The following is a 12,981-nucleotide window of genomic DNA, read 5'->3' on the forward strand; positions in this document are numbered from 1 at the left end:
GCAAGCTGAATTGTACTGCAAATCCAACGAGCAATCGTCTGCTTAGAAGCAGGAGCACCCAGCTTGTTGGGTGCATACAGGATAAACAGCGAGTCAGATTTTCTGACTCCAGCCGTCCTGGAAACATATATTTTCAGGGCCCTGACTACGTCCAGCAACTTGGAATCCTCCAAGTCCCTAGTAGCCGCAGGCACCACAATAGGTTGGTTTAAGTGAAATGCTGAAAACACCTTAGGGAGAAATTGAGGACGAGTCCTCAATTCCGCCCTGTCCGAATGGAAAATCAGATAAGGGCTTTTACAGGATAAAGCCGTCAATTCTGACACGCGCCTGGCCCAGGCCAGGGCCAACAGCATGACCACTTTCCATGTGAGATATTTTAACTCCACAGATTTAAGTGGTTCAAACCAATGTGACTTTTGGAATCCAAAAAAAAAAACTACATTGAGATCCCAAGTGCCACTGGAGGCACAAAAGGAGGCTGTATATGCAGTACCCCTTTTACAAACGTCTGAACTTCAGGGACTGAAGCTAGTTCTTTTTGGAAGAAAATTGACAGGGCCGAAATTTGAACCTTAATGGACCCCAATTTCAGGCCCATAGACACTCCTGTTTGCAGGAAATGTAGGAATCGACCCAGTCGAATTTCCACCGTCGGGCCTTACTGGCCTCGCACCACGCAACATATTTTCGCCAATTGCGGTGATAATGTTTTTGCGGTTACATCCTTCCTGGCTTTGATCAGGATAGGGATGACTTCATCCGGAATGCCCTTTTTCCTTCAGGATCCGGCGTTCAACCGCCATGCCGTCAAACGCAGCCGCGGTAAGTCTTGGAACAGACAGGGTCCTTGCTGGAGCAGGTCCCTTCTTAGAGGTAGAGGCCACGGATCCTCCGTGAGCATCTCTTGAAGTTCCGGTTACCAAGTCCTTCTTGGCCAATCCGGAGCCACGAATATAGTGCTTACTCCTCACCATCTTATCAATCTCAGTACCTTGGGTATGAGAGGCAGAGGAGGAAACACATACCCTGACTGGTACACCCACGGTGTTACCAGAGCGTCTACAGCTATTGCCTGAGGGTCCCTGGACCTGGCGCAATACCTGTCGAGTTTTTCCCAACGGTTTATAATCCTGTGGAAGACTTCTGGGTGAAGTCCCCACTCTCCCCGGGTGGAGGTCGTGCTGAGGAAGTCTGCTTCCCAGTTGTCCACTCCCGGAATGAATACTGCTGACAGTGCTATCCCATGATTTTCCGCCCAGCGAAGAATCCTTGCAGCTTCTGTCATTACCCTTCTGCTTCTTGTGCCACCCTGTCTGTTTACGTGGGTGACTGCCGTGATGTTGTCCGACTGGATCAACACCGGCTGTCCTTGAAGCAAAGGTCTTGCTAAGCTTAGAGCATTGTAAATGTCCCTTAGCTTCAGGATATTTATGTGAAGTGATGTCTCCAGGCTTGACCATAAGTCCTGGATATTCCTTCCCTGTGTGACTGCTCCCCAGCCTCGCAGGCTGGCATCCGTGGTTACCAGGACCCAGTCCTGAATGCCGAATCTGCGGCCCTCTAGAAGATGAGCACTCTGCAACCACCACAGGAGGGACACCCTTGTCCTTGGTGACAGGGTTATCCGCTGATGCATCTGAAGATGCGACCCGGACCATTTGTCCAGCAGGTCCCACTGGAAAGTTCTTGCGTGGAATCTGCCAAATGGGATTGCTTCGTAGGAAGCCCCCATTTTACCCAGAACCCTTGTGCATTGATGCACTGAGACTTGGCTCGGTTTGAGGAGGTTCCTGACTAGCTCGGATAACTCCCTGGCTTACTCCTCCGGGAGAAACACCTTTTTCTGGACTGTGTCCAGGATCATCCCTAGGAACAGAAGACACGTCGACGGAACCAGCTGCGATTTTGGAATATTGAGAATCCAATCGTGCTGCCGCAACACTATCTGAGATAGTGCTACACCGACCTCCAACTGTTCCCTGGATCTTACCCTTATCAGGGAATCGTCCAAGTAAGGGATAACTAAAATTCCCTTCCTTCGAAGGAACATCATTTCGGCCATTACCTTGGTAAAGACCCGGGGTGCCGTGGACCATCCCTACGGCAGCGTCTGAACTGATAGTGACAGTTCTGTACCATAAACCTGAGGTACCCTTGGTGAGAAGGGTACATTTTGACATGAATGTAAGCATCCTTGATGTCCCGAGACATCATGTAGTCCCCTTCTTCCAGGTTTGCAATCACTGCTCTGAGTGACTCAATCTTGAATTTGAACCTCTGTATGTAAGTGTTCAAAGATTTTAGATTTTAGAATCGGTCTCACCGAGCAGTCTGGCTTCGGTACCACAATAGTGTGGAATAATACCCCGTTCCCTGTTGCAGGAGGGGTACCTTGATTATCACCTGCTGGGAATACAGCTTGTGAATGGCTTCCAAAACTGCCTCCCTGTCAGAGGGAGACGTCGGTAAAGTCGACTTTTGGAAACGGCGAGGGGGAGACGTCTCGAATTCCAATATGTACCCCTGAGATATTACCTGAAGGATCCAGGGGTCTACTTGCGAGTGAGCCCACTGCGCACTGAAATTCATTGAGAACGGGCCCCCACCGTGCCTGAGCTTGTAAAGCCCTAGCGTCATACTGAGGGCTTGGCAGAGGCTGGAAAGGGTTTCTGTTCCTGGGAACTGGCTGATCTCTGCAGCCTTTTTCCTCTCCCTCTGTCACGAGCAGAAAAGAGGAACCTTTTGTCCGCTTGCCAACAAAGGACTGCGCCTGATAATACGGCGTCTTATTTTGAGAGGCGACCTGGGGTACAAACGTGGATTTCCCAGCTGTTGCCGTGGCCACCAGGTCTAAAAGACCGACCCCAAATGTCCCCTTTCAAAGGCAATACTTCCAAATGACGTTTGGAATCCGCATCACCTGACCATTTTACTGGTAGAATTGGACAACGCACTTATACTTGATGCCAGTCGGCAATTATTCCGCTGTGCATCATGCATATATAGAAATGCATCTTTTAAATGCTCTATAGGCAATAATATACTATCCTTATCTAGGATATCAATATTTCCAGTCAGGGAATCCGACCATGCCAACCCAGCACTGCACCTCCAGGCTGAGGCGATAGCTGGTCGCAGTATAACACCAGTATGTGTGTAAATACCTTTTTTTGGATACCCTCCTGCTTTCTATCAGCAGGATCCTTAAGGGCGGCCATCTCATGAGAGGGTAGAGCCCTTGTTCTTACAAGCGTGTGAGCGCCTTATCCCCCCTAGGGGGTGTTTCCCAATGCATCCTAACCTCTGGCGGGAAAGGGTATGCAGCCAATACTTTTTAAGAAATTATTAATTGTTATCGGGGGGAAACCCACGCATCATCACACATTTTATTTCTCAGATTCAGGAAAACTACAGGTAGTTTTTCCCTCACCGAACATAATACCCCTTTTTTTGGTGGTACTCGTATTATCAGAAATGTATAAAACATTTTCCATTGTCTCAATCATGTAACGTGTGGCCCTACTGGAAATCACGGTTGTCTCTTCACCGTCGACACAGGAGTCAGTATCCGTGTCGGCGTCTGTATCTGCCATCTGCCTGACGGCCTATGAGACGTCTGGACAGGCACAAGCCGAGTAGCCGGCTGTCTCATGTCAACCACTGTTTTTTTTATATAGAGCTGACACTGTCACGTAATTTTCAACAGTACATCCACTCAGGTGTCGACCCCCTAGGGGGTGACATCACTGTTACAGACACTCTGCTCCGCCTCCACATCATTTTCCTCCTCATACATGTCGACACACACGTACCGACACCCAGCACACACACAGGGAATGCTCTGATAGAGGACAGGACCCACTTAGCCCTTTGGGGAGACAGAGGGAGAGTTTGCCAGCACACACCAGAGCGCTATATATGTATAGGGACAACCTTACAATAAGTGTCTATCCCTTATAGCTGCTTATATCTGTTATTTTGCCAAATAAGTGCCCCCCTCTCTTTTTTACCCTGTTTCTGTAGTTGCAGGATGCAGGGGAGATTCTGGGAGCCTTCCTACCAGCGGAGCTGTGTGGGAAAAATGGCGCTGTGTGCTGAGGAGATAGGCCCCGCCCCCTTCACGGCGGGCTCTTCTCCCGCTTTTTACTGGAAAACTGGCAGGGGTTAAATACATCCATATAGCCCAGGAGCTATATGTGATGTATTTTTCGCCAACTAAGGTAAATTCATTGCTTCCCAGGACGCCCCCCCCCCCCCAGCGTCCTGCACCCTCAGTGACCGGAGTGTGAAGTGTGCTGAGAGCAATGGCGCACAGCTGCAGTGCTGTGCGCTACCTTATGAAGACAGGAAAGTCTTCTGCCGCCGATTTATGGACCTCTTCTTGCTTCAGCATCTGTAAGGGGGCCGGCGGCGCGGCTCCGGGACCCATCCATGGCTGGGCCTGTGATCGTCCCTCTGGAGCTAATGTCCAGTAGCCTAAGAAACCCAATCCACTCTGCACGCAGGTGAGTTCGTTTCTCTCCCCTAAGTCCCTCGATGCAGTGAGCCTGTTGCCAGCAGGTCTCACTAAAAATAAAAAACCTATTTAAACTTTTACTCTAAGCAGCTCAGGAGAGCCACCTAGATTGCACCCTTCTCGTTCGGGCACAAAATCTAACTGAGGCTTGGAGGAGGGTCATAGGGGGAGGAGCCAGTGCACACCAGCTAGTCCTAAAGCTTTTACTTTGTGCCCAGTCTCCTGCGGAGCCGCTATTCCCCATGGTCCTTTCGGAGTCCCCAGCATCCACTAGGACGTTAGAGAAATAATAAACTAACACTAAACTTTACTAAGAAAACTCTGGAGAGCTCCCCTAGCTGTGACCGGCTACTCCAAGCACATTTTCTAAACTGAGTCTGGAAGGAGGGGCATAGAGGGAGGAGCCAGCCCACACTCTCAAACTCTTGATTAAAGTGCCAATGGTTCCTAGTGAACCCGTCTATACCCCCATGGTACTAATATGGACCCCAGCATCCTCTAGGACAGCCGTGGCCAACCTGTGGCTCTTGAGCCGCATGCGGCTCTTTCTTTATTTAAATGTGGCTTCCGACACTCAGTCACCTGACCACAACAGATCCTGGAAACTGGTGCACTCCAACCAGACACACAGCAGCACTACGGTGACTGAAAACTGAGGAAGCCAGATACTGGGCTGTAGTGACATATGAGGGGGAGCTGGCAGGAGAGACATAATGGGGGAGCTGGCAGGAGAGACATAATGGGGGAGCTGGCAGGAGAGACATAATGGGGGAGCTGGCAGGAGAGACATAATGGGGTAGCTGCCTGGAGTGACACAGGAGGGTGCTGGCTGGAGTGACACAGGAGGGTGCTGGCTGGAGTGACACAGGAGGGTGCTGGCAGGAGAGACATAATGGGGGAGCTGACAGGAGTGATACAGGAGGGTGCTGGCAGGAGAGACATAATGGGGGAGCTGGCAGGAGAGACATAATGGGGTAGCTGCCTGGAGTGACACAGGAGGGTGCTGGCTGGAGTGACACAGGAGGGTGCTGGCTGGAGTGACACAGGAGGGTGCGTGACACAGGAGGGTGCTGGCTGGAGTGACACAATGGGGAGCTGGCTGGAGTGACACAATGGGGAGCTGGCTGGAGTGACACAATGGGGAGCTGGCTGGAGTGACACAATGGGGAGCTGGCTGGAGTGACAAAGGAGAATCCTGGCAGAAGAGACACAATGGGGACTGCCTGGAGTGACACAGGAGGGTGCTGGCAGGAGTGACACAGGAGGGTGCTGGCAGGAGTGACACAGGAGGGTGCTGGCAGGAGTGACACAATGGGGAGTGCCTGGAGTGACACAGAAGGGTGCTGGCAGGAGTGACACAGGAGGGTGCTGGCAGGAGAGATACAATGGGGAGTGCCTGGAGTGACACAGGAGGGTGCTGGCTGGAGAGACATAATGGGGGAGCTGACAGGAGTGATACAGGAGGGTGCTGGCTGGAGTGACACAGGAGGGTGCTGGCAGGAGAGACATAATGGGGGAGCTGACAGGAGTGATACAGGAGGGTGCTGGCTGGAGTGACACAGGAGGGTGCTGGCAGGAGAGACATAATGGGGGAGCTGGCAGGAGAGACATAATGGGGGAGCTGGCAGGAGAGACATAATGGGGGAGCTGGCAGGAGAGACATAATGGGGGAGCTGGCAGGAGAGACATAATGGGGGAGCTGGCAGGAGAGACATAATGGGGTAGCTGCCTGGAGTGACACAGGAGGGTGGTGGCTGGAGTGACACAGGAGGGTGCTGGCAGGAGAGACATAATGGGGGAGTTGACAGGAGTGATACAGGAGGGTGCTGGCTGGAGTGACACAGGAGGGTGCTGGCTGGAGTGACACAGGAGGGTGCTGGCTGGAGTGACACAGGAGGGTGCTGGCTGGAGTGACATAATGGGGGAGCTGACAGGAGTGATACAGGAGGGTGCTGGCTGGAGTGACACAGGAGGGTGCTGGCTGGAGTGACACAGGAGGGTGCTGGCAGGAGAGACATAATGGGGGAGCTGACAGGAGTGATACAGGAGGGTGCTGGCTGGAGTGACACAGGAGGGTGCTGGCAGGAGAGACATAATGGGGGAGCTGACAGGAGTGATACAGGAGGGTGCTGGCTGGAGTGACACAGGAGGGTGCTGGCTGGAGTGACACAGGAGGGTGCTGGCAGGAGAGACATAATGGGGGAGCTGACAGGAGTGATACAGGAGGGTGCTGGCTGGAGTGACACAGGAGGGTGCTGGCTGGAGTGACACAGGAGGGTGCTGGCAGGAGAGACATAATGGGGGAGCTGACAGGAGTGATACAGGAGGGTGCTGGCTGGAGTGACACAGGAGAGTGCTGGCAGGAGAGACATAATGGGGGAGCTGACAGGAGTGATACAGGAGGGTGCTGGCTGGAGTGACAAAGGGACATAAGAGAAAATTGTTGTGAAACTGTATTTGCTTGTATAAATAGTGAAAAACATCTAACCCTAAGGACTTTTATCAAAATGTAACTTTTCACTTTTCATTTATTTATTTTGCAAAAACAGTGAGGTGCAATGCATGGGTGTGTATAGACAGCAACAATAGAGTCAAACTACTGTGTCCAGTCATCAATAGTAGCAACACTCCCCCCACTCCCAGCACTGTAAGACCAGGCTCACACCTACTTTGCTTAGCAGGTTGTTATTTATGAGCTAGGATGACTGGAATTATAAGACAAAACTATTAAACCAGAAAGTGATCCAATATAAGATATGTTATGTTCTTTTAAGATGAGTTAGTGCTTTACACAATAAGATGTATATTTACCGTGTTACAGCTCCTGAGAAGATTCTTTCAATAATTCTACTCGATATGGCTGTAAGTATAAATATGTCATTAGGACAACTGTTTTCTTAGAATACAATTATAATTAGCAATCAATTTACTGATATAAAATTGTAAAATGCATCACTTCCATCTGCTATACAGGAGGAGGAAATGTAAAAAATAAAATAAAATGCCATTCAATGAATGCAGACATTCTTCTGTCACTAGAGGAGAGCAAGCAGCTTCTATTAGCTGCATTCAGTGCCTTAAGTCCAAGGGGAGAACAAGCACCTCCAATACCCATATGGCCAGAAACATTTACCAAATTGACAAAAAGGTTACTGAATGTAATAGCTGGAATATGGGATTACTCTACCATGGTCATTGTGCTTGGATAAGTCTTGCTCATCTATGTACAAGTCATGGTCACTGTCGAGCTCCCAGAATTTACAGTAAATTACATAAAAGTGTTCATAAGAAAAATAATCTGTTGACTGGTTGATGTCTTCCTCCTCCAGCAAGGCCACGTGCTGAAAAGACAACAAAGGTAATGACAGGAGGGGTGAGGTCTTCCATAATACTGATAGCTTCAGTCATGTAAGTGGTTTAGGGCTGCTAATAAAGAACTAAACTAAACAATCAAATACAAGTAGCCGAATCTCTGTCCCCAGCTTAAGTAAGATTCCTTTACAACCTAAGCACATACAAACTCATATGAAAGTGAAATGCCACTCTGTGCACCTAATGTCATTTATATACCACTGACAGTGCAAAATGTAATGACACCAAATACAGCCACAAATACGCTGACCACCACCTACATATTGCTGTTCTAGTCACACACCTGTCAAACACACTAGGACATCACTTTCTGTCCAGAGCAGAACCCAGACACCAAAATCAAGGTAGTATATTACATGATAGGCTCCCCAGGAAGTGTGCCAAATGCACAGACCCTACATCAGTGGTTCTCAAACTGTGTGCCGTGGCACCCGGTGGTGCCCCAGGACACTTGCAGGGGTGCCTTGGATTGGTGGGCCAGGACCCATTCAAATTATTTATGGTCAATGTAAGAGGCAAAACCACAGCTGGTGGCTGACCATAATAAAATATGTGGACAAACGGAAGTGAATCCTGTCCCTCATCACACAAGGGCAAATAAGGATGGGCAAATAAGGATGGGCAAATAAGCACCATTTACTTAATTTAATGTTTACTTTTTAAAATTTCAGAATAAGAAACTTTTGGCCTAGGGGTGCCATGAAAAAGAAATTCTGATACTCTAGGGCGCCGTGATTTAAAACAGTTTGGGAACCGCTTCCCTACACTATTTATAGCCTATAAAAGTTAGAAGATATTTTGCCATGCAAAATTTCTGTTGCATTATTTGGATACTGTATAGCTGTAAATGAGTAGAATAAGATCCCTTAATTGTTTTGTAGCACATCAAACGTGTTACAACAAAAAAGACACCCAAACAGCATGTGAGTTCATCTAGGCACCAGCTTGCTCACTGACATGTAGACCAGTCCAGATTACCTGCAGTAAGTTGCTCTTCCTGAGCTCCGGACATGTGATTCGCCCAGACCATGATCGGTTCACATTGTAAAATATCCTCTGAACCACCTGCAATTACAAAATATTATAATATGAAGCTATTTTGAAACATAAAACCTTTATAAATTCTACAATACAGTAAGTAGGGAATTAACGGAACAGACCTGCAATATAGCACAATGTACATACAGCATATGGCTCAAACGCTAAGCAATACAGATTACCTGCCACTGTCCTATAAGGGAGTGGTATGTTAGGTAGATCAGATTTATGTCGACAGTGTCTAGGTCGGCCACTATTGGTCGACAGTAAGTAGGTCGATATGGTTTCTAGGTCGACATTTGTTTTTTTTTTAAAAACTTTTTTGGTGTCGTTTTCTCCGTACAGTGACCGGGAACCCCAATTAGTGCACCGCGTCCCTCGCAATGCATCGGGCAAGGTGCCTTGCTCCGCTACTGCTGCCGGCACAGGTTACCATTCCCAATTGTAGTCCACGTGGATCCGTAAAGTATGAAAAAGTAAAAAAACACACACACTCATGTCGACCTAGAACATGTCGATCTAGAGTCCCTGTCGACCTAGAAACCATGTCGACATACTTACTGTTGACCAAAAGTGGTTGACCTAGACAGAGTTGACAAAAGACCAGGATCCTGTCCTATAGAAGTTACACTGTTCATATACCAGTCACTGAAGCTTAGAAAGGAGTGCAACTAACGGCAATTCTCTCCAGCTATTCAAAAGGATCATGGCAGCAGACAGCTGTTTTATAGAAATTAAATATGTATGGAACATGTGCACTTGATAGGGTTAATCATCAAAATTATAAATGAAGTTTATTTTCCATTCTCCATGCAAAATAAACAAAGTGCCTAACTTAACAAAGGAAAAGGATGAATAATATGGAAATCATACTGCAGCTGCATTCCACATGCTAATCATTATTAGGCAGCACATCCCTTACACGTGGGACATGTACTATTAATAGGAAATATCCAACATTCAGGGCCGGACTGCCCATCTGACAATTCCGACAAATACTAGAAGGTCCGATGGGCTGGTGGTCCGGTCACACAGAGAGCCGGGAAGGCCGCGCGCAGCTTAACTTCTGGGTCTCTGGTGTGGCCACTCCCCCGCCCATCTCCATGGAAAATAAGATTTTACTCACCGGTAAATCTATTTCTCGTAGTCCGTAGTGGATGCTGGGTACTCCGTAAGGACCATGGGGAATAGACGGGCTCCGCAGGAGACTGGGCACTCTAAAGAAAGATTTAGGTCTACCTGGTGTGCACTGGCTCCTCCCCCTATGACCCTCCTCCAAGCCTCAGTTAGGACACTGTGCCCGGAAGAGCTGACACAATAAGGAAGGATTTTGAATCCCGGGTAAGACTCATACCAGCCACACCAATCACACCATATAACTCGTGATAGGAACCCCGGTTAACAGTATGATAACAATGGAGCCTCTGAACAGATGGCTCGCAATAACAACCCGATTTTTGTAACAATAACTATATACAAGTATTGCAGACAATCCGCACTTGGGATGGGCGCCCAGCATCCACTACGGACTACGAGAAATAGATTTACCGGTGAGTAAAATCTTATTTTCTCTGACGTCCTAGTGGATGCTGGGTACTCCGTAAGGACCATGGGGATTATACCAAAGCTCCCAAACGGGCGGGAGAGTGCGGATGACTCTGCAGCACCGAATGAGAGAACTCCAGGTCCTCCTCAGCCAGGGTATCAAATTTATAAAATTTTGCAAACGTGTTTGCCCCTGACCAAGTAGCAGCTCGGCAAAGTTGTAAAGCCGAGACCCCTCGGGCAGCCGCCCAAGATGAGCCCACCTTCCTTGTGGAATGGGCTTTCACATTTTTAGGCTGCGGTAGTCCCACCGTAGAATGCGCCAGCTGAATAGTGCTACAAATCCAGCGCGCGATAGACTGCTTAGAAGCAGGTGCACCCAGCTTGTTGGGTGCATATAGAACAAACAGCGAGTCAGTTTTCCTGACTCCAGCCGTCCTGGAAACATAAATTTTTAGGGCCCTGACTATGTCCAGAAAACTTGGAATCCTCCAAGTCCCTAGTAGCCGCAGGCACCACAATAGGTTGGTTCAAGTGAAAAGCTGACACCACCTTCGGGAGAAACTGAGGACGAGTCCTCAACTCTGCCCTATCCATATGGAAAATCAGATAGGGGCTTTTACAGGACAAAGCCGCCAATTCTGACACCCGTCTGGCTGAAGCCAGAGCCAGCAACATAACCACTTTCCACGTGAGATATTTTAAATCCACAGTCTTAAGTGGCTCAAACCAATGTGATTTTAGAAATTCCAAGACCACATTGAGATCCCAAGGTGCCACTGGGGGCACAAAAGGAGGCTGAATATGCAGGACTCCCTTGACAAAAGTCTGAACTTCAGGCAGTGAAGCCAGTTCTTTCTGGAAGAAAATAGACAGGGCCAAGATCTGGACCTTAATGGACCCCAATTTGAGGCCCAAAGTCACACCTGCTTGCAGGAAGTGTAAGAAACAACCCAGTTGAAATTCCTCCGTTGGGGCCTTCTTGGCCTCACACCAAGCAACATATTTCCGCCAAATGCGGTGATAATGCTTTGCGGTGACATCCTTCCTGGCTTTGATCAGGGTAGGGATGACTTCCTCCGGAATACCTTTTTCCTTCAGGATCCGGCGTTCAACCGCCATGCCGTCAAACGCAGCCGCAGTAAGTCTTGGAACAGACAGGGTCCCTGCTGCAGCAGGTCTTGTCTGAGCGGCAGAGGCCAAGGGTCCTCTGCAAGCATCTCTCGAAGTTCCGGGTACCAAGTCCTTCTTGGCCAATCCGGAGCCACGAGAATAGTTCTCACTCCTCGCCTTCTTATTATTCTCAGTACCTTGGGTATGAGGGGCAGAGGAGGAAACGCATAAACCGACTGGTACACCCACGGTGTCACTAGAGCGTCCACAGCGATCGCCTGAGGGTCCCTTGACCTGGCGCAATACCTTTTTAGCTTTTTGTTTAGGCGGGACGCCATCATGTCCACCTGTGGTTTTTCCCAACGGTTGACCAGCATTCGGAAAACTTCTGGATGAAGTCCCCATTCTCCCGGGTGGAGGTCGTGCCTGCTGAGGAAGTCTGCTTCCCAGTTGTCCACTCCCGGAATGAATACTGCTGTCAGTGCTAACACATGATTCTCTGCCCATCGGAGAATCCTTGTGGCTTCTGCCATTGCCCTCCTGCTTCTTGTGCCGCCCTGTCTGTTTACATGGGCGACCGCCGTGATGTTGTCTGACTGGATCAGCACCGGCCCGTTCTGAAGCAGGGGTCTTGCTTGACTTAGGGCATTGTAAATGGCCCTTAGCTCCAGAATATTTATGTGAAGTGAAATCTCCTGATTTGACCATAGTCCTTGGAAATTTCTTCCCTGTGTGACTGCCCCCCAGCCCCGAAGGCTGGCGTCCGTGGTCACCAGGACCCAGTCCTGTATTCCGAATCTGCGGCCCTCTAGTAGATGAGCCGTCTGCAGCCACCACAGCAGCGACACCTTGGTTCTTGCCGATAGGGTTATCCGCTGTTTTATCTGGAGATGGGACCCGGACCATTTGTCCAACAGGTCCCACTGGAAAGTCCTTGCGTGGAACCTTCCGAATGGAATTTCCTCGTACGAAGCTACCATCTTTCCCAGGACTCGTGTGCATTGATGTACCGACACCTGTCCCGGTTTTAGGATGTCTCTGACTAGAGATGACAACTCCTCGGCTTTTTCCACTGGAAGAAACACTCTTTTCTGGTCTGTGTCCAGAATCATTCCCAGGAACAGAAGACGTGTCGTCGGGACCAGCTGTGACTTTGGAATATTGAGAATCCAGCCGTGCTGTTGTAGCACGTCCCGAGCAAGTGCTACCCCTACTATCAACTGTTCCTTGGACCTCGCCTTTATCAGGAGATCGTCCAAGTACGGGATAATTGAAACTCCTTTCTTGCGAAGGAGTATCAGCATTTCGGCCATTACCTTGGTAAAGACCCTCGGTGCCGTGGATAACCCAAACGGCAGCGTCTGGAACTGATAGTGACAGTCCTGTACCACAAA

The 12,981-nt window shown here is 49.1% G+C and overlaps 1 protein-coding gene across 4 annotated transcripts in view; it reads right to left on the reverse strand.

Annotated features, from left to right (window-relative positions):
* The window catches only part of LOC135019305 (serine/threonine-protein phosphatase 2A regulatory subunit B'' subunit beta-like), a 217,941-nt gene that overhangs the window by 12,726 nt on the left and 192,234 nt on the right, over positions 1 to 12,981 (reverse strand). For all 4 annotated transcript variants that reach the window (XM_063953091.1, XM_063953089.1, XM_063953090.1 and 1 more), the window contains 3 exons: positions 8,870 to 8,956; positions 7,707 to 7,860; positions 7,331 to 7,379 (listed from right to left, as the gene is read on the reverse strand). In XM_063953091.1, coding sequence (XP_063809161.1) covers positions 7,331 to 7,379; positions 7,707 to 7,860; positions 8,870 to 8,956 — 290 coding nt within the window. The remainder of the gene's footprint in view (positions 1 to 7,330; positions 7,380 to 7,706; positions 7,861 to 8,869; positions 8,957 to 12,981) is intronic.

Source organism: Pseudophryne corroboree, chromosome 2 (genome assembly GCF_028390025.1).
Source record: "Pseudophryne corroboree isolate aPseCor3 chromosome 2, aPseCor3.hap2, whole genome shotgun sequence".
Taxonomy (NCBI): Eukaryota; Metazoa; Chordata; class Amphibia; order Anura; family Myobatrachidae; genus Pseudophryne; species Pseudophryne corroboree.